This window comes from Geotrypetes seraphini, chromosome 9 (genome assembly GCF_902459505.1).
Source record: "Geotrypetes seraphini chromosome 9, aGeoSer1.1, whole genome shotgun sequence".
Classification (NCBI taxonomy): Eukaryota; Metazoa; Chordata; class Amphibia; order Gymnophiona; family Dermophiidae; genus Geotrypetes; species Geotrypetes seraphini.
The window spans coordinates 45,758,169-45,780,279 of NC_047092.1; the positions used below are offsets into that span (position 1 = coordinate 45,758,169).

The window sequence follows — 22,111 nt, forward strand, 5'->3', positions numbered from 1 at the left end:
AATGGTATGTGGTCTTCATCGTAAGGCTTATGGGGACAGACTTAAAGATCTCAATCTCTATACTTTGGAGGAAAGGCGGGAGAGGGGAGATAGGATAGAAACGTTTAAATACCTATGTAATGTAAATGCGCATGAGTCGAGTCTCTTTCATTTGAAGGAAAGCTCTAGAATGAGAGGGCATAGGATGAAGTTAAGAGGTGACAGGCTCCGGAGTAATCTAAGGAAATACTTTTTTACAGAAAGGGTGGTAGATGCATGGAACAGTCTCCCATAAGAGGTGGTGGAGACAGAGACTGGGATAGGCACGTGGGATCTCTTGGAGAAAGAAAGAGATAATGGTTACTGGGGATGGGCAGACTAGATGGGCCATTTGGCCTTTATCTGCCATCATGTTTCTATGTTTTTGATCAATGAAAGAGAGCTTGACCTGCTGATTAGTTCTCATGACATTCATCGGTGCAGGCATCTGAGATCTTTTTCCTCTCAATTACACTATTGCTGAATTTGTTTTTGTGAGACCTGTTGGGTGTTTTTCGTCTGAAAATTTGCAGTGTCATGCAGCGATGTTAATTCTATAATTACAGTGCATTTCTATTTTATAATTATTATATATTTTAATAGTTTTATCATTAAGCTTATGGAAACAAGCCTTGCTGGCATCAGCCGTTTAAAGCTGAAATATTGTGCCATCATACAGACCAAGCCGTTGTGTGACTAATATTGTCATTTGGTTTTCAACCCCAATTCTTATGCTTTAAATAAAGATGCAGTATGACAGGTTGCTCCGTTTTGGGAGACTTGACTTTGATATAATTTTGTTATTGTTTTCATATTGTAAATACGATCTCAGGGCTATCAGGTTGCGTGTCTGCAGAAGGACTTACTGTATACATGATCCTCAGGGGTCCCTGCTGGTCCTTCAGTTGAAAATACGTGGAAAAACTAAACAACCCAAATGTACTGCTCTTCCTGCCTCTACTGTGCAGCCAGAGCCAGGGTGGTTGTCTGAGGCTCCATTTCCAGAATTGAGGATACTGGTGCCTAGCAAGGTCCCTAGGCGCCAGAAATGTAGGCCAGGGTTTTACAGGCCTGGTGCCTAGGGTTCTTGCAGAATTGCGGTCAGTGGTGCCTAGTGATACTGAAGCCACTTGCTGTACTTCTTTGAGGGAGTAAACAGGCAGATAGACAATGGTGACCCGGTCGACATTGTATATCTGGATTTTCAGAAGGTGTTTGACAAGGTCCTGCATGAACGACTACTTCAAAAAATTGCGAGCCATGGAATCGAGGGTGAAATACTCACGTTGATTAAGAACTAGTTGGCGGATAGGAAACAGAGAGTGGGGGTAAATGGACAATACTCGGACTGGAAAAGCGTCACAAGTGGAGTGCCACAGGGTTCGGTGCTTGGACCAGTGCTCTTCAACATATTTATAAATGACCTGGAAATTGGTATCACGAGCGAGGTGATTAAATTTGCGGACGATAACAAAGTTATTCAGAGTAGTGAAGACACAGAAGGATTGCTAAGACCTGCAAAGTGACATAAACACGCTCGAGAAATGGGCTGCGACAAGGCAAATGAGGTTCAACGTGGATAAGTGTAAGGTGATGCATGTTGGTAACAAAAATCTTATACACAAATAGATGTCCGGTGCAGTAGTAGGAGAGACCCACCAGGAAAGAGACTTGGGAGTACTGGTCGACAAGTCAATGAAGCCATCCACGCAATGCGTGGTGGCAGCAAAACGGGTGAACAGAATGCTAGGAATGATTAAGAAGGGGATCACAAACAGATCGGAGGTTATCATGCCACTGTACCGGGCCATGGTACGCCCCACCTGGAATACTGCATCCAGCACTGGTCGCCGTACATGAAGAAGGACACAGTACTACTCGAAAGGGTCCAAAGAAGAGCGACTAAAATGGTTAAAGGGCTAGAGGAGTTGCCGTACAGTGAGAGATTAGAGAAACTGGGCCTCTTCTCCCTTGAAAAGAGGAGATTGAGAGGGGACATGATCAAAACATTCAAGATAACAAAGGGACTTAGTAGATAAAGACAGGTTGTTCACCCTCTCCATGGTAGAGAGAATGAGAGGGCACTCTCTAAAGTTAAAAGGGGATAGATTCCGTACAAACGCAAGGAAGTTCTTCTTCACCCAGAGAGTGGTAGAAAACTGGAACGCTCTTCCGGAGGCTGTTATTGGGGAAACACCCTCCAGGGATTCAAGACAAAGTTAGACAAGTTCCTGCTGAAGTAGAACGTATGCAGATAAGGCTAGTCTCAGGGCACTGATCTTTGACCTAAGGGCCACCGTGGGAGTGGACTGCTGGGCACGATGGACCACTGGTCTGACCCAGCAGCGGCAAATCTTATGTTCTTAAAAACAATTAAAACATTTAAGTTAGGCGTCGGCAGCCATGATCTAGAGGCCTGCTGATGCCTAACTTTTGGTGACTTTTTCATGAATCCGGTACAAAAATGCAGTTTATGGTCTGTTTTATAAGGACACTGAAAAGAGTCACAAGGTAATGGACCCAGGAGTTCAGAATGTTGATTTTGTGGAAGGACTCACATAACAGTATATAGCCATAAGATGGCGCTGTTCGGCAATTTATACAGTGCTCTGTTTTTCCAAGACAGCATTTCATCAAAGGGGCAGATAAAATTCACAAGAAGGAAAGATGCCTTCTGTTTAATGAGCGGTGATGCCAGAGATTTTCTGTTTTGGGAATAATATTGTTAAGCGTACACCTCTTTCAGAAAAAATGTGCATTCTAACAAAAGAATGTGCATGAAGAGTATGCACTTTTACACATTCTTTCAGAAAGTACACATATGTGTGACAGCTCTGAAAAATAAGGAACTACTTTTCCAAGTCTGACTTCACCCAACTACTCTATGCCTTAGTCCTCTCCCACATGGACTACTGTAATGCTCTATACAACGGTCTCATGGCGAAGAACATACAATGTCTCCAGCATGTACAAAACGCAGCAAACAGACTTCTAAAAAACTTCCATGCCTCTGACCCTTTCTCTCAGGGTGCTGAGGCTGTAGCTTTAACCACTGCGCCACACTCTCCCCTTTTAGGTACAGTTCACTGCAGTGTTCCTTAAGGTGCCCCACTGCTCTGCTGGGATGTCTATGTGGCCAGTTTACTAAAAATGTTGGCCCCTCCAACATTCTAATGGCTTGTTTTGTATGGTTTTTTTTTGTTTTTTTTCTTTAATGGTTCAAAAAAAAAAAAAAAAATGCACATCTGAAAAATTGCCATTTTTGAAAAAACAAGATAGGACATTTTGCAGGTTTGAAAATGGTCATGTTCACCGCTGGAGTTTTGTGCATCTTCTGCAAAAAATACAAACTCGGACTTGGACGTCATGTCGAAAATGAGCTTGATGAATTGGGGAGGGCTTTGATAGTAGCTCCAGTGACAGGACGGTTAGGATAGGCTGGAATGGGCTTGAATGGCAACTCCAGCAGTGGGAACCTAATGACAGTACCGGGTAGACATCTATGGTCTATTTCCCAGAAATATTAAAGACAAATTAACCATGAATATATAATGAGTGTGACAATGGGCAGACTGGATGAACCTGTCAGGTTTTTATCTGCTGTCATTTACTATCAAGATGATAAAGGGGATGGAGCTCCTCTCGTTTGAGGAAATTCTAAAAAGGTTAGGGCTCTTCAGCTTGGAAAAGAGATGGCTGAGGGGAGATATGATTGAAGTAGAACAGGTACAAGTGGATCGATTTTTCACTCCGTCAAAAATTAAAAAGACTAGGGAACACTCAATGAAGTTACAATGGGAGGAAATTTTTTTTTCACTCAGACAATAGTTAAGCTCTGGAATGCGTTTGCCAGAGGTTGTGGTAAGAGCGGATAGCGTGGCTGGTTTTAAGAAAGGGTTGGACAGTTTCCTGGAGGAAAGTCCATAGTCTGTTATTGAGATAGACATGGGGGAAGCCACTGCTTGTCCTGGATCGGTAGCATGGAATGTTGCTACTCTTTGGAATTCTAGAATCTTGCTACTCGTTGGGGGTTCCGGAATCTTTCTTACTCTGAGATAATAGATTGTTGCAGCTCTGGGTTTTGGCCAGGTATTAGTGACCTGGATTGGCCACCAAGAGAACAGGCTACTGGGCTTGATGGACCATTGGTCTGACCCAGTAAGGCTATTCTTATGTACTATGTCTTGTATTTATAGGGAAAGACCTTGTTACATTAGACCATGTCTCCCTCCAACTTAGGAATCAAGGAAACTCTTATATCTTGGCATCCCAAGTCCTCTAAATTTTCTTCACGCTTCTACCTCTAACCCTCTGTTGTAGTTCCTTCCTATTTCTCCTACTGTAAACCGCGTCGAGCTCTACGAACGTGGAGATGATGCGGTATACAAACCTAAGGATTAGATTAGACCATAAATAGAAGAATTCTAGAATAAAGGCACAATAAAGTGGAACAGGAGGGACAAAAAGAAAAACATTGTTCTTACAAAAACAGTTTATTCTCCCTGACACATTACAAGTTCATACAGGATGTATTTACATTTCCTTAAGGCAAGCAGAAATTAGGTTTTTTGTTCCTGAGTTGCTTAGCAGCAGCTGTGGTCTGTCCTGTGAGACCCTAGTGTCCCTTATTAAATATTTCATAACACTGCATTTATGAGTCACCAAGGCAGTACAACTGCTGTGCAGATTGGGTACAATTGTTGTGATTTTAAGTAACACAGGGCTTTGATGCGATTTTCCAGTTAAATCTAATTGATTTCAGAAAAGTGAAAGCACCTCAGGGCATTCATTCCCATTTTTCAAGGGCTGCCAATGGATCAGGTTTTAAAAATATCTGAAATGAATATCACGAGAAAGATTTGCATACAACAGAGGAGATAGGTATGCAAATCTCTTTCATGCATATTCATTAAGGAAATCCTGCATCCTGGCTTGCTGGTGGCTCCAAGGATGGGGAACATATACCAAGGACCTAGGGCTTTTCCTAGTTCATGTCAATATTTAAAATATAAACATAGAAAAAAAACAAAACCTTTTGCAGGGGAATAATGCAAAGCAGCTACAATAGTGGAATGTTAAGGTGGGGGGAGGGGGGCAGATTGTAATCTCCGCAGTAGCCTACAAATAAATTTTCCCAGGGAGTTTCCTTTTAAAAATCAGGCTGGAGGTGCGAAGTAGTGCTGCCCGATTCAGGGAAAAGTTTTTAAATTTGATTCGATTTGGCCTATTGAATCGGTTTTTTGATTCTACTACTACTATTAATTATTTCTATAGCGCTACCAGACATATGCAGATTTGATTTGCTTTTGACACCCAATTGGGTGTTGATTTTTTTCAAACGTCCTGATGGGGGCAGCACTAGTGCAAAGCCCACTGAACAAGTGCACGTGGGATTTTAAAATGAAATCCCCATGTGTGTTTTTTCTTTAGCGGACCTGCACTAATTCCACCTCTAAATTCTCAAATGGTTGCCAACATGTAGGCATCAGGTGATGCGCACTAAGGGGGAAATTCTATCGACAACGCCCAGGTTAGGCCCCTCTAAGCGCTCCAATCACAGGCGCCTAGCAATGCCTAACTAAAATTTGCACACAAAGCTTTTTTTTAAATTGGATAATTGACCCCACTATTAAAAACCAATTAAAGAAAAAAAATATTACTTAATTAGAGCTGTGTGCAGAACACCGTGCGACACCTACCTAAAAAGTAGGCGTAGTTAGGGGTAGAGAATAGGCATGGTTGACTTAGATATCGCTAGGTGTATGTGTTAGGCACCGATAAGTTAGGCCAAGAAAACTCTGGCTTAATATTCTGGCACATACCACAAGGACACCTAGCGATGCCTAAGCCTAGCCTAGCCGTTGATTGACAACCACGCCAACCAGAACCTACAAGTTAAGCACAGTTAGGCGCTGTTTATGGAATCAGGTCCTAAGTGTAAATTCTGTACCAGTAATTGTGTGTGCAACTGTTGCTATAGAATACTAATGCAAGTCTATTTTTCCAAGTCTAACTTTAGCTACAAGCACTTTCGTCAGTTCAATGGCTGGTGTTAATGCTCACAGCTAACTGGAGGCCGTTAGCAGGGCAGGATTAATTCGTCGAGAGCCCCTAGGCACACAAGTACACTGGGCCCCCCTGCCCTGCCCCACCCCACCCCACCTTGCACCCAGGCGGAAACAGGAAGCTGCATCAGAGGGAAGCTTTGGGCAAGTAGCACCGCTTGCACAATTACAGTTCCCGTTGCCTTTCTTACCCACGTTGCTTGCTTGTCTTACTTTCCGTCGATGGGGGGGGGGGGCCGTGTTGCCAATCAGGGTGGAGCCCACATTGCCGATCAGGGGGGCCTGCGTTGCCAATTGATGCTGGAGGGGCCCATCACCGTTTGGAAAAAACAATGTTGATGCCCTCCTTCATTGGGCCCCCCTGACCATTTCGGGCCCTAGGCACGTGCCTACTTGGCCTACTGGTTAATCCTGCCCTGGCAGTTAGGCATGCAAATGAAAATATTCTATGATCCTGAGCATAACTGCTTGATACGTCCCAACCTGCCCCTGCCCCTCCCTTGTCCATGCTCTCCTTGAAGTTGCACACTCTGGAATTTGAGCGTGCAACTTATAGAATAACAACAAAGGGCAGTTACATGTGTAACTGCTAGCTGGTGCCAATTGTAATCAATAAGTGGCTGTTAACATAACATAAGAAACATAACAATATGCTTGTCTACCTCAGCTACCTCTCAGTTCTGTGCAGTTTACAGAGTACAAATATTGGACATTCACAGTGAATTACAATCCATTAGTTAAAAAATTTACCAAACAAGTATGTTTTTAACAATTTTCTAAATGCCAGATAGATGTTGGAACTTAATATAAAATTACCAAGATGTTTATTCCATATACCGGCCTGATAAGATAATATTCTGCCCAAGAATCATTTGTAAACACATCCCTTAATAGACGGAAAGTCAAATATCCGCGAATGACAAATTATCAGCCCATTATTGATTCAAGTTATGTGCACGGCTGACCTATCTCTATAACTTGCATGTGCAAATCTGAGCATGCAAGTTTATAGAATCTGGAAGAACGTGCACAAGTTTCAACTCATATGTGTGGAAAACCTTCAGGAGGGTCATATGTATACTACCTGCAGTTTTCTGTACTCCCGTTGTCATCATTTTTAATAACAAATCACATTTTGCATTTGATTTAACTAATAGCTTCCATCCTCAAATACACCACTTCCTGGTGTTTGACATTCCAATTCCAATAGAAACTAAGCTTTATGACATCATTATGGAAAACAGTGATGAAGGCATAACTTTGAGCATTACAACTTCAGATCTCACACAAACAACACGAAGCTGGGATTATAGAAATAGGTGTTAACAGGCCAACAATTACCTTAAAAGCACATAGAAATGTACATATGCATTCCATATACTCTATATATTTCAACATAATATACCTCCCCTTTTACAAAGCCACGTTAGCGGCTACCACTGGGGTAACTAAATTCCATAAAGGGCTTTGGAGCTTTTGCCACATGGCTTTGTTAAAGAGGGGGATAGATTTTATGTTCCACCACCCAGCGAGAGATATTTATCCTTCAATAAAAATCCCTCTGTCATTTACCATTCAACCATAAGATTTATACAAACAGCAGAGAAGCCTGGGGAGAAAAAATGGTACCATTTTCCAACAGAATATGCTGTCAACATAAAGTTCCCCTATCCATTTTAGGATGTTTGTAATATATTCAGTTCTAAACACTCCTTGTAATCTCAGTTTTCCTCTGCCAATCTTTGGATTCATGAATCAATCCCGCTGCGTGATGGAGAAACTTCTAGGCCCTGGTAGATTTTCCCTTAGCAGGATGTCAGAACTGGCCTTTAAAATGATGCCAGGCAATCTCAGCTGGATTATAGTGTTGAGCGGCTTTGCACCCAGTGCAAAAGCTGTGCAGCTACAAGTCGACCGTGTTTCGTGGCTTCTCCTCTCTTGGATTTGTTTTCAGTCACGGGTATGCTCTGAACACTATTTCTTTTTAAGAATTACAATCAAACCTATGGCCTGTATTACTAGCAGCTTTTTAAAAGTTGGTCCTAAAGAAGATAAGATTCATGGCATTCCACAATATCTGTCGTATGTCCTTTACCATCTACAGAAGATACAGAGACTACGTGCCATAATCCACTAAGAAAAGACATTAGCAGCCCATAAAAATCACTCCAGCAAGCAAAAGTAGCTTTACCAGACTTCAGCTGTCCATCAAAACAGATCATGTGATAAAAGTGAGTCCAATACATTCCCTCTGTGTCTTCCATGCCACACCATGAGTTAGTTTCACTGCCAAAGTCTTGGAATTCACTGCCAAAGTCTTGGAATTTACAAGTCCAAGTAGGCTTCTCACAGCATGATTGGTTCTTTCTGCAGCAGTTCATACTAGCACATGGCTCAGCGTGTGTGTCTTGTATTAAGGAAACCTTTTTTTTCCCAGATGGATGCCTGAAAAGAAGTGCTCTTTGGAAGGTTTCATATCTTACAGTCTTTCATCGCAGTTTAGATCGATGATCTGATATTAACGATTAGGAACCCAATTCAGTCCAGACTCTAGGGCGCTGCCGGGGTACAGCTGTACGAATTCTGTTTTGGAATGATCTCTCTTGTATTTGCTTTCGTGCCATCATCGCAGGAATGTCAAACCTGCAGGTACGGACTACCTGCTGCGTTTCATTAATGAGTGATCGCTTGCCTAGGAAAGCCAATATAGGGTTAAATTAAGCCACTGCCAAAAAGCACCAAGTCCCTGGCGAGAATAAAATACACCAATCACTCTTACAAAAACAGAACAAAACAGACACATCCAGTTGACTTATTAAATAGTTTTACAGTCACTTCTCATATAACTAAGACGCCCTTCCTGTTTCACATAAGTGGTAGAGGGGTTGGTTGTCCTGATTACACGGCTGTTTCCTTTGGCTCTGGCAGCTGTTGAGGCTTGAAGTTGATCAGCTCTCTGTATGTGATTCCTGCATATAAGGCAAAACACACCATCACTTCCAGCTTGTGAAAACCAACTACAGTGGTGCCTCACACAACGAACTTAATTTGTTCCAGGAGCAAGTTTGTTATGCGAAAAGTTCGTTATGTGAAACGCGTTAAGCGCAGTGACTAACGACTGCCTGCAGTGCCTGCGCAGAAGGATGCAATACATCGGCAGCGATCGTGGAAGCTCGGGCGACTTCGTTGTGTGAAACGAAGTTCGTTGTATGAATCATGACATGAAGTTCGTTGTGTGCAGCGTTCGCTGTGCGAGGCGTTCTTTATGCGAGGCACCACTGAACATGCAGAAAACAGAGAATAGAGAAAAGTGTTACTGTACATTTCAAACAACATTGCAACTTTCTTAGAAGGGCCAGGCTGATGGCTCACTGAAATGAAGAGGACCTACTGTAGGTTCAGTTCCTGGGTAGGCCTTTCATTCCCTGGGTCAGCTGGGGTTGGAGATGCCTTGAAAGCAGCATCCATAGTCTCTGAGGGGAGAGAGATCCAGTCATTGCCCAAGAGCAACACCTAATGGTTCAGTTCAGGGCCTGTGAATGCAGGGCGGAGAATGACACGGGGACAAATTTGTCTCCGCCCCCGCAGGAACTCAATTTCCCCGTCCCGTTCCTGCGAGTTTTGTTGCCGTCGCTGCCCCTGACCCACTCCTGTAAGCTCTGCCTTAACCACACAAGCCTTGAACACTTTATGATCTACAGGGCTTGTGGGAATGGGGCAGGGACAGGAAAAGAACTCGAGGGGATGGGAAGGGAAAATGAGTTCCCGCGGGGACGGAAAAAAGTTTGTACCCTCTTGGGAGAACAGTATAAAAATTGATGTCGCAATGGCTTGATTGTCCTTTACTTGGCTCACATTTACTACATTTTGATTTCTAGAGTGGTGCGGCGTAGAGAATGACATGGGGACAGATTTTTTTTCTCGTCCCCACAGGAACTCAATTTCCCCATCCTGTCCCTGAAAGTTTTGTTGTTGTCCCTGCCCCATTCCTGCAAGCTCTGCCTTATCTGCACAAGCCTCAAACACTTATGATTTTGAAGTGTTTGAGGCTTGTGCAGATGAGGACTAGAGAGTTGCGCGGGGACAGAAATCCCACCCGTCCCCACCCGTCCCCGCCAAAGTCCCACCCGTCCCCACCTGTCCCCGTGAGGACTCCCACCCATCCCCACCCGTCCCCGTGAGGAATCCCTCCGTCCCCACCCGTCCAGCGAGGAATCCCCTCCATCCCCGCCCGTCCCCGTGAGGAATCCCCTACGTCCCCGCGAGGAATCCCCTACATCCCCACCCGTCCATATAAACTACAGAAATAGTTATTTCATTTAATTATGCTACTGAATTAAAGGCTCTGGTAGAAACCCATTTAAAAATAAGCAAAAAGACTTTATTAATTTGGAAATATTAATTGGGAAGAATACATACTTTGTAAACAGGTTTCTACCAGAGCCTCTAATGTTTATAAATTTTTATCAACACAACTAATATACTACTTTATCCTTAAGCAAAAAAAAAAAAAAAAAAAGAATTTTTCCTACCTTTGTTGCCTGGTTTCTGCTTTCTTCATGTTCTCATTCAATTCCTTCCATCCACTGCCTCTCTTCTCTCTGTGTCTTCCATTTGCTCTGTTACTGTGCCTCTCCCTTTCTCCCCCCTCCCAAATTGGTCTGGCACCCATCTTTTTCCCTCCGCTCCCCTCATAGTCTGGCACCTCTGTCTTCTTCCCTGCCAGCGTCTTCTCCCCATTCCCTCTTCCCCATTTCCTTTCAGTGTCCTTCTCCCCCACCATCTTCCCCATGTCCTGTCAGGCAGCATTCTTCTCCCCCCTCTGCCTTCCCCATGTCCTTTCAGCGGCCTTCTCCCCCCCTGTTTTCCCATGTCCTTTCAGTGGCCTTCACCCCTGTTTTCCTATGTCCTTTCAGTGGCATTCTCCACCCCTTTGTCTTCCCCAGTGCTTTCAGGGTCCTTCTCCCCCCTCTGTCTTCCCCATGTGCTTTCAGCATCCTTCCCCCCCTCCTCCCATGTCCTTTCAGCGTTATTCTCCACCCCTTTGTCTTCCCCAGTACTTTCAGCGGCCTTCTCCCCCCTTAAGCGTCTTTTCTTCTCCACTCCACCTTTCCTCCCTCCCTTTGTGGCGCTTTCGCACCCGACCGACAACAGAACAGGCCCGGTCGGACAAATCTCCCTGTCCTGTAGCCGCGAATCTAAATTACCTTCTTACAGCAGCTGGAGTAGTGAAGCTGCTGTAAGAGGTAATTTAGATTCGCGGCTACAGGGCAGGGAGATTTGTCGGCCGGGCCTGTTGTCGGTCGATCGTGGGACCTGACCGGCTGTGCACATTCTCCGGGGCGGACCGCCCCCTCCCCCCTCTTTCGTACGCCATTGCCTTCTTCCTACCTGCTTTGCTTAAGCCCTCCCTCCGACGTCAGCGTTGACATCGGGAAGACTTCCGTTCGGCTGTGTGCTGCGACAGGGCAGGTAAGGAGGAGGAGACTACCCTCGCGGCTCGAGTGCACTGCGATCCAACCCCGCAGGAACCCCGCAACCCTCGGAGGCATCCCCACGGGATCCCCGTGACCCTAGGGGGCGTCCCCACGGGATCCCCGCGACCCTAAGGGGCGTCCCCACGGGATCCCCGTGACCCAAAGGGGGAACCCGCGGGATCCCCGCGGGATTCCCGTCATCCCCGTGCAGCTCTCTAATGAGGACGGAGCTTAGGCACTGGTGGAATGAGGCATTATGACATCACAATCTGAGCTCTAGAATGTTGCTACTTATGATTTTAAAGTGTTTGAGGCTTATGCAGATGAGGACAGAGCTTAGGCACTGGTGGAATGAGGCATTATGACATCACAATCTGAGCTCTAGAATGTTGCTACTTATGATTTTAAAGTGTTTGAGGCTTATGCAGATGAGGACAGAGCTTAGGCACTGGTGGAATGAGGCATTATGACATCACAATCTGAGCTCTAGAATGTTGCTACTTATGATTTTAAAGTGTCTGAGGCTTGTGCAGATGAGGACAGAGCTTAGGCACTGGTGGAATGAGGCATTATGACATCACAATCTGAGCTCTAGAATGTTGCTACTTAGGATTTTAAAGTGTCTGAGGCTTGTGCAGATGAGGACAGAGCTTGAAGGAATGAGGCAGGGACAGGAAGAGAACTCGCTAGGGCGGGAAAATGAGTTCCTTCAGGGGCAGTGAAAAATTTGTCCCCGTGTCATTCTCTAATGCAGGGTTCCAAAACAAGGCCTGGAACATAACCCCTAGCATAGGGCTGTCACTGTAGTGTGGAAAGGACAAGGGTGGCTAATTCCATAGATTGAGAATTACTACCAGAATGAGTGAGTTGAAGGCCAGCGAGGAAGAGTTTCTAGTGGTGCCTCTGGGGTATACATTTGGACTGATCTGCATATCGTTTTGCTTCTAAATTCTGCGGAGGCTCTAGGGCAGTGGTTTACAATCTTTTTTCAGTTGGAACACACCAGATGGGCAATATTCTCATAGGTGATACATGGTCATCACAGATCTTTGGTCTGACACAGTACAGTAATTCTAATGAGCCCACAAAAGTCCAATTTATTTTATTTATAAAGCTTGATATACAACAATGTGTCCACAAAGGGGCACCTATGAAGTTTGCAATAAAACAATTCAATTAAACCCACAGAGTAATCTCCCTCCAACAACAGGTGTAGATCAGAACTGGCACATTCCTCCATGGAAATCTCCACACAAAAAAACAATATTGATCGTCATGTCATCTGAGCAATAGCAACATAAATCTCTCCTCTACCAGGCACTTTGTGAAATAATACAAAACCTGAAAAAATATAATATAGCAAACATGTCCTCTGATTCAAACAGCAAGGACAGTACCTCTGAATAGGCAGTGCCACATATATTACACTAGGCCTTTAAAAAACCTACTGGTAAAACAGAAGACTCATCACTCCTACCCCAGACTCCTACCGATATGCCCTTCTGTTTTTCATCTACTCCCCAATACCACATTTCTACGATCTGAACTCATTATCGTCCTCTCATTCATCTCACCATTGTCTCTCCCACATGGTTCCACCATGCTATCATCTTCTTTCCCTCTACTTTTGTAGTCAGAATGTCCTCCCTCTCTCCTCCCACCATATATTTTTCTCTCTTCCTCCTAGCATTTCAATACTCTATTCCTCTTCCCTCCTGCTGTGCCTTGTGGGCCAGCTTCTCTCCTCCTCCTGGACCAGCACATCTCCCTCTCTTTACTGCTGTCTTTCCATGGTTCAACATCTTTCCCTCTCTCCATCCTGTTGTCCAACATGCATCTCTCCCTCCCTTTCACCACCAAGTCCAACATCTCTCCCTTTCTTGTCCCTCCCTCCCTCTCATTTTCCAGCATTTATTTCCTTCTTCCTCTTGGATCCAACACTTCTTTCTCTCCCTCTCTCTTCTCTTCACCTCTGAATTCAACATCTCCTTCCTCTCTCATCCCTTTGCCCCCGAGTCCAACACCTCTCCCTTTCTATTTCCTCCCTTTTTTCCCCGTCCCCCGATCCAAGATCTCTCCCTCTCTTTCCTCCTGCCTGTTGTCCAGCATCTCTCTCTATCCCTAGGTCAGACATCTCTTTTTCCATTCCCCTCTACCCCTTCCTCAATAGCAGTCCGGCATCCCCCCCCCCCTCTTAACCTTCCACCCTTCTTCTGCAGTGTAATTTAAAATTTGTCTTTACTTCTAGAGGTTGCCAGCAGCAGCAGTGATTAACATACTTGCCTGCAGCCAGCCCTGGAGCATTCTCTCAGGTGCATGCTACCTATGCAGAAACAGGAAGTTGCATCACTGGTGCCTTATAAAAGCATATATTGCTGCCAGATGTCACAACATGCAAGTTTTGCTTGTCTTCTTCAGTTCATCTCCCCAAACCTGTGCATTATGATAGTCCTAAAACAGTATAACAACCAGCGCAGCAGTTGCGCAGTAAGGGGGGGTCCACCCCAGGCGCCATGTTGGTGGGAGCGCCGGCATCCCTTCTCCTCTCTGCCCCCTCCCACTCCCCCTTGCCACTCGCGTGCCCCCTTCCCCTGTACCTCAAGTTGTTCACCGCCACGAGCAATAACTTCAACGTGTTCCTTGCGACCGCATCAGCTCTCCCACTGACATCACTTCTGGGTGCCGCGCATAGGAAGTGATGTCAGAGGGAGAGCTGCCAGGGTCACAAAGAACACGTTGACATTGTTACTTGTGGCACTGAACAGCTAGAGGTATGGGGGAAGGGAAGATACACGGGGAGGCGGAGACGAAGGCGAGAGAGGGACGCCTGTTGCCCTCGCTACGCCACTGAGCAGCAGAATCTATTAAACTACTGAAAATGTATCCATTGTACTAGTTCTACCAATCGTCATCAGGGGAGTGGAAGAGTAGCCTTAGAGCAGCAAGCTGTGACCCAGAGAAACTGTGGTTCAAATCCCACTGACTCTCCTTGTGGCCTTGGACAAGTCACTTAGGCCCCGATTCACAAAAGTCAGCGATCGTCGCTAAGCCTATTTTCACAAGTTTAGCGACAATCGCTGCTATCCACCCAATTCACTAAACGGCCCATCGCGTGTTTTTCCCCATTTTCCGATCCAATCCGATCCAACTCATGCAAACGAGTAGAACCCTATGCAAAATAGCCAAGCGATTGATTCACTAACATTTGCTTGGCTATTTTGCATCGGGTTTTACTATCCTAAAACCCGAGTGCTGTAGACCTGTCGGTAACTATGTTACCGACAGGTCTGCCAGGTTTTTTTTTTTTTTTTCATGGCAAAGATATTTTGCGTGTATTACACATGCAAAATATCTACCCCATAAAAAAAGAACAAAATACAGGTAGACCTGTCAACCCCCCCCCCCCGACAAACGCGCCCCCCCCCCCGGTGACCCACAAATGGCAGTAGGGATTGCAAGCCATGTGGGGGAAGGGAAATCCCCACTCTACCTGAAGTAACTCACCTTGAACCACATTAGAAAGGCATTATGTTTATGTTTATTTTAATAATTTGATGAATCGCCTATCCATAATTTACTAAGCGATTTACAATAAGATATATAAACATTTTTTTAAAACATATAAGTAATATTATATAAAAGGTAAAAAACAGACTCATAAACAGACAAAACAAGAACACAAAATGATAAAATGGGAAAAGTTACATAATAAATGTTTTAAAAAGAAGAAAAGGGAACATTCAAGGAAAAAACATAAGGAGGGATGACTTAGCTACACTGTTTAAAAAGTATTTGTTTTAGAGACTAAAAGCATCTTTAAAAAGGAAAGCTAAATACTGCTAAAACAAAATTAAAAATTAAAAGAATGACAAGAAACTCTGAATATGTGGTGGAGCTGGTTGCTTCACTGAGTTGTCGGTGCCCTTTCGAGATGTCACCCGGCTAAGTACAAAATAATTTCTGCAGTCAATGCTAATCCTCTATGGAAGATTCTGTTTGATCCTATCCTGGCCTCGCCATACTTACGTTTCCATTCATCAAGGGGAAGGTCAACATTATCAAACGTGTCATCGTACGGCTCGGCCTCCGTTTCTTCTTCAGCATCTCGGAACTGTTCAAAGTAGGGATGAACCAGTGCTGCCGCTGCAGTTATTCTCTTCTCTGGATCCAACACTAGCATTTTCTCCAGAAGGTTTACCGCTGCTCAGTACAAAGAAAAGTATCTCATAAAACTTGCATAGATAGAAAATTAAATAGAGAACAGATGCAAGGCAAGAGAGGAAAGGCCTTTGCTAAGGATACATGATCTATTATTATTATTTTTTTAATTAAAAAAGTTATTAATCTATTTAAGAAACTAGGAATGCCATTTTAGAAGCACTGTGTTGGCCCAGTTGGACTACTGTAATTCTATTTATTTGGGTATTAAACAGGGCAGCTTAGATCGTCTCCAGTTAATACAGCGGCCAAACTTATTTTTGGAAAGAGAAAGTACGACCATGTTTCCCCATTGCTGAGAAAACTCCATTGGCTTCCAGTCCTTCATAGGATCCAGTTCAAGTGTGCATGTGTGGTTTTCAAACTCCTTTATGGAATATTTGACTCTTTGATTCCCCTTAGTGGGAATTCCTTTAGATCCTGCTATTCAAGAATTACAACAATTCACAAATTAGCATTTCCTTCTCTGAAAGGTATTAAATGCACTGGCGTACCTAGGGTATGTGGCACCCGGGGCCCATCATTTTTTGACACCCCCCCCCCCCCCATGTAAAAAAAAATTTTTTTTTTTTTTTTTTTTGCAATAACCATGAAATGGAATAAATGGTCAGAATAGAAACAGGCAGTGAAAATTTTCTTTTATTGAACCTCATATATGTAACCATTATTCCAAACATAACATAAAATAAATTATGTCTAAATTGTCATGACATTAGAAGTACATATGGAGTAGTTGCAGGTGATGCTTGGGACAGTTCTGATTGTGTTAGTTCGGTTTTATGTGTTTTTTGAATAGAAGGGTTTTTATTTCTTTTTGAAGGTTTTGCAGTCTGTGGTTGATATCAATTGGTTGTAGAGTTGGGGGTCGAGTGTTGCAGCTCGAATGGCTAGGAGGTTGTCGAACAGTTTTTTTCTTTTGACGTTTTTGGTTGGAGGGTGTGTGAATGGTGCACAAGTTCTCCTATGTCTGTTTGAAGTGGATTGAATTATTTAGCTGAAGAAATTAGTTACCCCCCATTCCACACACATTAATTCTCTTCCATTTTTGTTCCCATTATAAAAAACACTGATAAGTTCCCAGAAAAAAAATACATTAAAATAAGAAGTGAAAACAAAGGCCCCTACAGATGAGAACATAACATAAGAATAGCCTAACTGGGTCAGACCAATGGTCCATCATGCCCAGTAGCCCATTCTCATGGTAGCCAATCCAGGACACTAATACCTGGTCAAAACCCAAAGAGTAGCAACATTCCATGCTACCGATCCAGGGCAAGCAGACACTTCCCCCATGTCTTAATAACAGATTATGGACTTTTCCTCCAGGAATTTGTCCAAATCTTTCTTAAAACCAGCTACACTATCTGCTTTTACCATAACTTCTGGCCACTTCATTTTTAAGTTTAGATCTTTCCTTTCAAACAGAGACCTTGCTAGATGTCAAATACAGCACAAGGTAACTTCACATGGACTTAGCTGTGCAGGAAATGTGAATCTCCTCATACACCCACCATATAGTGCAAAAATGTGCAAAGGTCTGTTTTTTTTCTTTCGATCACTACATAGCCTAATGCCACACAAGCAGCGCTGTTACAAACATATTCTGTAGGTCAATGCTAAGGATAACAAAGTTTCCTTCCTTGGACCAGAAGGAGATAAATCACTGGAAGAGATCCCAAAACAACACCCAAAGACCCACTCAGTGTGTGAATCAGTTGAGTGGAGTGGACTAACTGGGGGGTGGAAATGGGCCCGGAGTTTGCTCAGCAGAATTTCCCAGACCACCTCTTCCTCTCAACACATTGACACGCTGCCACCATCACCACTAGGAACACCTCACTGGGTAGGCCAGCTATGCTATAAACTTTATAAAACACATTATTATATTTTCTTATAAAGCACATATTTTAACTGACCTCTCTGACATCCTCAGCCTTTCCATTCACAAAAATAGAAGGAAGAAAAGTTCCCATTTCCTGCTGTCTCATGTCCCCGGCCTATACAATATTTTTTTTCTGCAGACCCTTCAAAAGTCTGACCAAATCCTCGTTTCACTTGCATTATAAAGTACTGAGGATGCCATCTCTCCCCAATCCCAGGTCCTAAAGTCTAAGACAGTAGCGCAAACTAATGCTGCCAGATACAGGAAAAAAAAATTTTGATTCGATTCAGCCCTATTGAATTGGTTTTTCAATTCGATTTTCCTGCCCAGTTGGGTGATTTTTTTCAAAACTCCTGGTGGGTTTTATAGCTTTTTCACCCCCTTTGGCTTCTCCTAACCACACTGGCGCTGTGGTGTAAATAAAATAAAGAAACAAAAAGGACTTTTCCTCTTTCTGTTAAATCCTAGCTCACGTTTGCAGTCCAACACCAGCTCTGGCAGGATACACATTTCAAATCTGACATGTTATAATCACAAAACAGAAAATAAAATTAATTTTTCTACCTTTTGTTGTCTGGTTATATTTCAAATCTTGTTGGTCCAAGGCTCTGGTTTTCTTCTGATAACTTGCTTGCCAGGGTCTCCTTCTTTCTGCATGCTAACCATCCATCTGCCAACTCTGTCCTCCCTTTCCATTTCCCTTCCCTTCCCAGGAAGTCTGGTATCTTTCCTTTTTTTCATCTCCCTCCACAGATCCACCTTTTCTTAAATACCCTTTCATCCGGCATCTCTCCCTCCTTCCCCACCATCCCAGAGTCCACCATCTCTCCGTTTCTTTTCCTAATTACCCTCCTATCCAGTATCTCTATCCCTCCTCCACACCATCCCTTGTGTCCAATTTCTCTCCCTTTCTGTTCCTTCTCTCCCTAAATCCCATGGTCCATCATCTCTCTCCCTCTCCTCTATTTTCAGACCCATTATTTCTTCCCCCCCCCAAAGTTTGGCATATGCATGTCTCTTTGAACACCCCCTTCCCTCCGTGTACTTCTAAATCATGGTCCCCCCCCAAAGGCCTGTCCCCCCTTAAAGGTCTGCCTGTCCCACCTTGAAGGCCTGCACCCCCCTTGAAGGCCTGTCCCTTCCCCTTGTAGGCCTGTCCCCCCCTTGAAGGCCTGCCTGCCTGTCCCCCCCTTGAAGGTCTGCACCCCCCGAAGGCCTGCACCCCCCCGAAGGCCTGTCCCCCACTTGAAGGCCTGTCCCACCCCCTTGTAGCTTCTCCCCCCCCTTGTAGGCCTGTCCCCCCTTGAAGGCCTGCCTGCCTGCCTTTCCCCCCTTGAAGGCCTGTCCCCCCTTGAAGGCCTGCACCCCCTTGAAGGCCTGCACCACCCCCCTCGAAGGCCTGCCCTCCCTTGAAGGTCTGCACCCCCCCCCGAAGGCCTGTCCCCCACTTGAAGGCTTGTACCATCCCCTTGTAGCTTCTCCGCCCCTTGTAGGCCTGTCCCCCCCTTGAAGGCCTGCCTGCCTGCCTTTCCCCCCCTTGAAGGCCTGCACCCCCTTGAAGGACTGCACCCCCCCCGAAGGCCTGCACTCCCTTGAAGGTCTGCACCCCCCCGAAGGCCTGTCCCCCCCTTGAAGGCCTGTCCCACCCCCTTGTAGGCCTGTCCCCCCCTTGTAAGCCTGTCCCCCCTTTAAGGCCTGCCTGCCTGCCTTTCCCCCCCTTGAAGGCCTGTCTCCCCCTTGAAGGCCTGCACCCCCCTTGAAGGCCTGCACCCCCCCTTGAAGGCCTGTCCCCCCCCTTGTAGGCCTGTCCCCCCCCCTTGTAGGCCTGTTCCCCCCTTGAAGGCCTGCCTGCCTTTCCCCCCTTGAAGGCCTGTTCCCCCCCTTGAAGGCCTGCACCCCTTTGAAGGTCTGCACCCCCCCCAAAGGCCTACACCCCCCCCGAAGGCCTGCACCCCCCTGAAGGCCTGCCTGCCCCCCTTGAAGGCCTGCACCCCTTGAAGGTCTGCACCCCCCCCCCGAAGGCCTGTCCCCCCTTGAAGGCCTGCCTGCCTGTCACCCCCCTCCCCCTTGAAAGCCTGCTTGCCTGCCCGCCTGCCCCACCCTGAAGGCCTGATGCCCCGACCCACCCCGAAGGACCGCTCGCCCCCCTGGCCTCCCCGCACCACCTATGAACAGCCGCAGCAGGATCGCGAAGTCAGCGTCAGCGATCCCTGCGTTGCTTCCTGCGCCACGGTCCCGCCCCTCCTCTGACGTCAGAGGAGGGGCGGGATCGCGGCGCAGGAAGCAGCGCAGGGATGCTGACGCTGACTTCGCGATCCTGCTGCGGGCTGCTTCACAGGTGGTGCAGGAAGGTCAGTGGGGCGAGCGGTCCTTCGGGGGTGGCGGGGGACTGAACGGCAAGGCCGGGAACACCCCCTTAGGGCTGGTACCCGGGGCGGCCCGCCCCCCCCGCCCCCCCTAGGTACGCCACTGTGCACTGGGAAGCTTAGTAAATCTTTTACTTTTAAATTGGTGAGAATTTGGAATGGACTTCCAGATTCTCTAAGACTGGCAGATCAATTATTTCAATTTCAAAAAAGTTTAAAAACCTGGTTGTTTTCACAATAGTTAATTTGATTTTAGCTGTCGTATAGTAATTTTAAGCAATTCAACCTACTTTTTTCTAACTTTTTCCATCCATCTAATCTAACCAATTTCTGTTTTTATCCACAGTTTTTACTTGTTATGTTTCATTTTTTAACGAACTGTAAACCGAGTCGAGCTCCTTAGGGAGTAGATTCGGTATATAAAATAAAGATTAGATTAGATTCTACACTTGTAAATAATGATATTTAAGCATATAGGGGCTGATGCAGGGAGCGATTATGAGCAGAAGGATGAGGTTAACACCAGGAATGTGCACAGGTTATTTATTTATTCTTCTGTACCATTCTCCCAGGAGAGCTCAGGATGGTTTACAAGAATTTATTCAGGCACTCAAGTATTTTTCCCTGTCTATTCCAGTGGGCTCACAATCTATTTAATGTAATGGAGCAATCGGGGGATTAAGGGACTTGCCCAAGGTCACAAAGAGCAGCATTGGTTTGAACCCACAACCCCAGGGTGCTGAGGCTGTAGCGTTAACCACTGCACCACAGCTGCATGATGTAGAAACGGGTTCAGTGCAGGAGATAACCTGGGTGGTAGACATTGGCATGCATTAACGATCAGTTTCTGGCTCAATGCTATTCTGTAAGTATACACCAATATTTGAGAGCCTGTACTTTGCAGGTGGGCATTCGCATGGGCGTTCATATGGGTGGGCAGAACATGGGTGGGTTGCACATTTACACACAGAGATTGTAGTGTAGTATATAATCAGCACACATTTTTTAACAATCGAGGTGCAAACATTTATACCTATTTAACGGCTGCTGTAAGTGTTTGCACCTAAACGATAGGCACCTTTTTCGGTTCATAGACAAAATCGCGCGAGGCAACGGCGTGCCGACAACTGAGCGCAAGGTTGACGGCGCGCCGAAGAATAGCACTATTTTAAAGGGTTCCGACGGGGGGTGTTGGTGGGGAACCCCCCCTATTTTACTTAACAGACATCGCGCTGGCATTGTGGGGGGTTTGGGGGGTTGTAACCACCCTCATTATACTTGAAACCGAACTTTTTGCCTGTTTTTTAGGGAAAAAGTTAAGTTTTAAGTATAATGTGGGGGGTTACAACCCCCCAAATCCCCCACAACACCAGCGCAATGTCTGTTAAGTAAAGTGTGGGGGGGTTCCCCCCCCACCACCCCTGTCGGAGCCCTTTAAAATAGTGCTTTTCTTCAGTGCGCCGTCAACCTAGCGCTCAGTTGTCGGCGCGCCGTTGTCTCGCGCGATTTAGTCCCGTCCCCCCTTTTTCACCTATTACACTAGTATTCTATGAAGATAAGTAGATGCCTTTTCTTTATAAAACAAGGTAAAACGGGTGCCTTCCTGGTGCTTAAAAAAAGGCCCTTTGTTGTTATTTATTTTCCCCCCTTTTACAAAACTGCGAAAGCAGTTTTTAACGCAGGCCGGCGTACTGAATGCGCTGCGTTGCTCCCGATGCTCATAGGAACTCTATGAATGTCGGGAGCAGAGCATTCAGCGCACTGGCCTGCGCTAAAAAACGCTTTTGTGGTTTTGTAAAAGGGGTGTGGGGTTATTAGGTATTTATATATCACCTATCAAGGTGGTTTACAATCAGATTCAGGCAGTCCCCGAAGTACAGACGCCCAACTTAAGTACAACGCATACTTAACAACGGGGTTGCAGCTTAATTTGATTTCACTGAGCAGTATTTGCAGTGGTATAGACTCCTACACTTTTCCTGTAGCAGATTCAAGAATGATGCACGGCCACTTTAAGAACAGTGTGTGGTTGTGCATGCTGTACCTTAGAGGGAACATTGGTAGGGACAGTTGGCCCTTTTGTCA

General features: G+C 45.4%; 1 protein-coding gene across 3 annotated transcripts in view; it reads right to left on the reverse strand.

Annotated features, from left to right (window-relative positions):
• Nucleotides 1-4,984: 4,984 nt before the first annotated feature.
• The window catches only part of MAPK12 (mitogen-activated protein kinase 12), a 96,986-nt gene continuing 79,859 nt past the window's right edge, over nt 4,985-22,111 (reverse strand). For all 3 annotated transcript variants that reach the window (XM_033958439.1, XM_033958440.1, XM_033958438.1), the window contains exons 11-12: nt 15,587-15,760; nt 4,985-9,052 (exon numbers count right to left, since the gene is read on the reverse strand). In XM_033958439.1, coding sequence (XP_033814330.1) covers nt 8,982-9,052; nt 15,587-15,760 — 245 coding nt within the window. In that variant the 3' untranslated portion in view covers nt 4,985-8,981. The remainder of the gene's footprint in view (nt 9,053-15,586; nt 15,761-22,111) is intronic.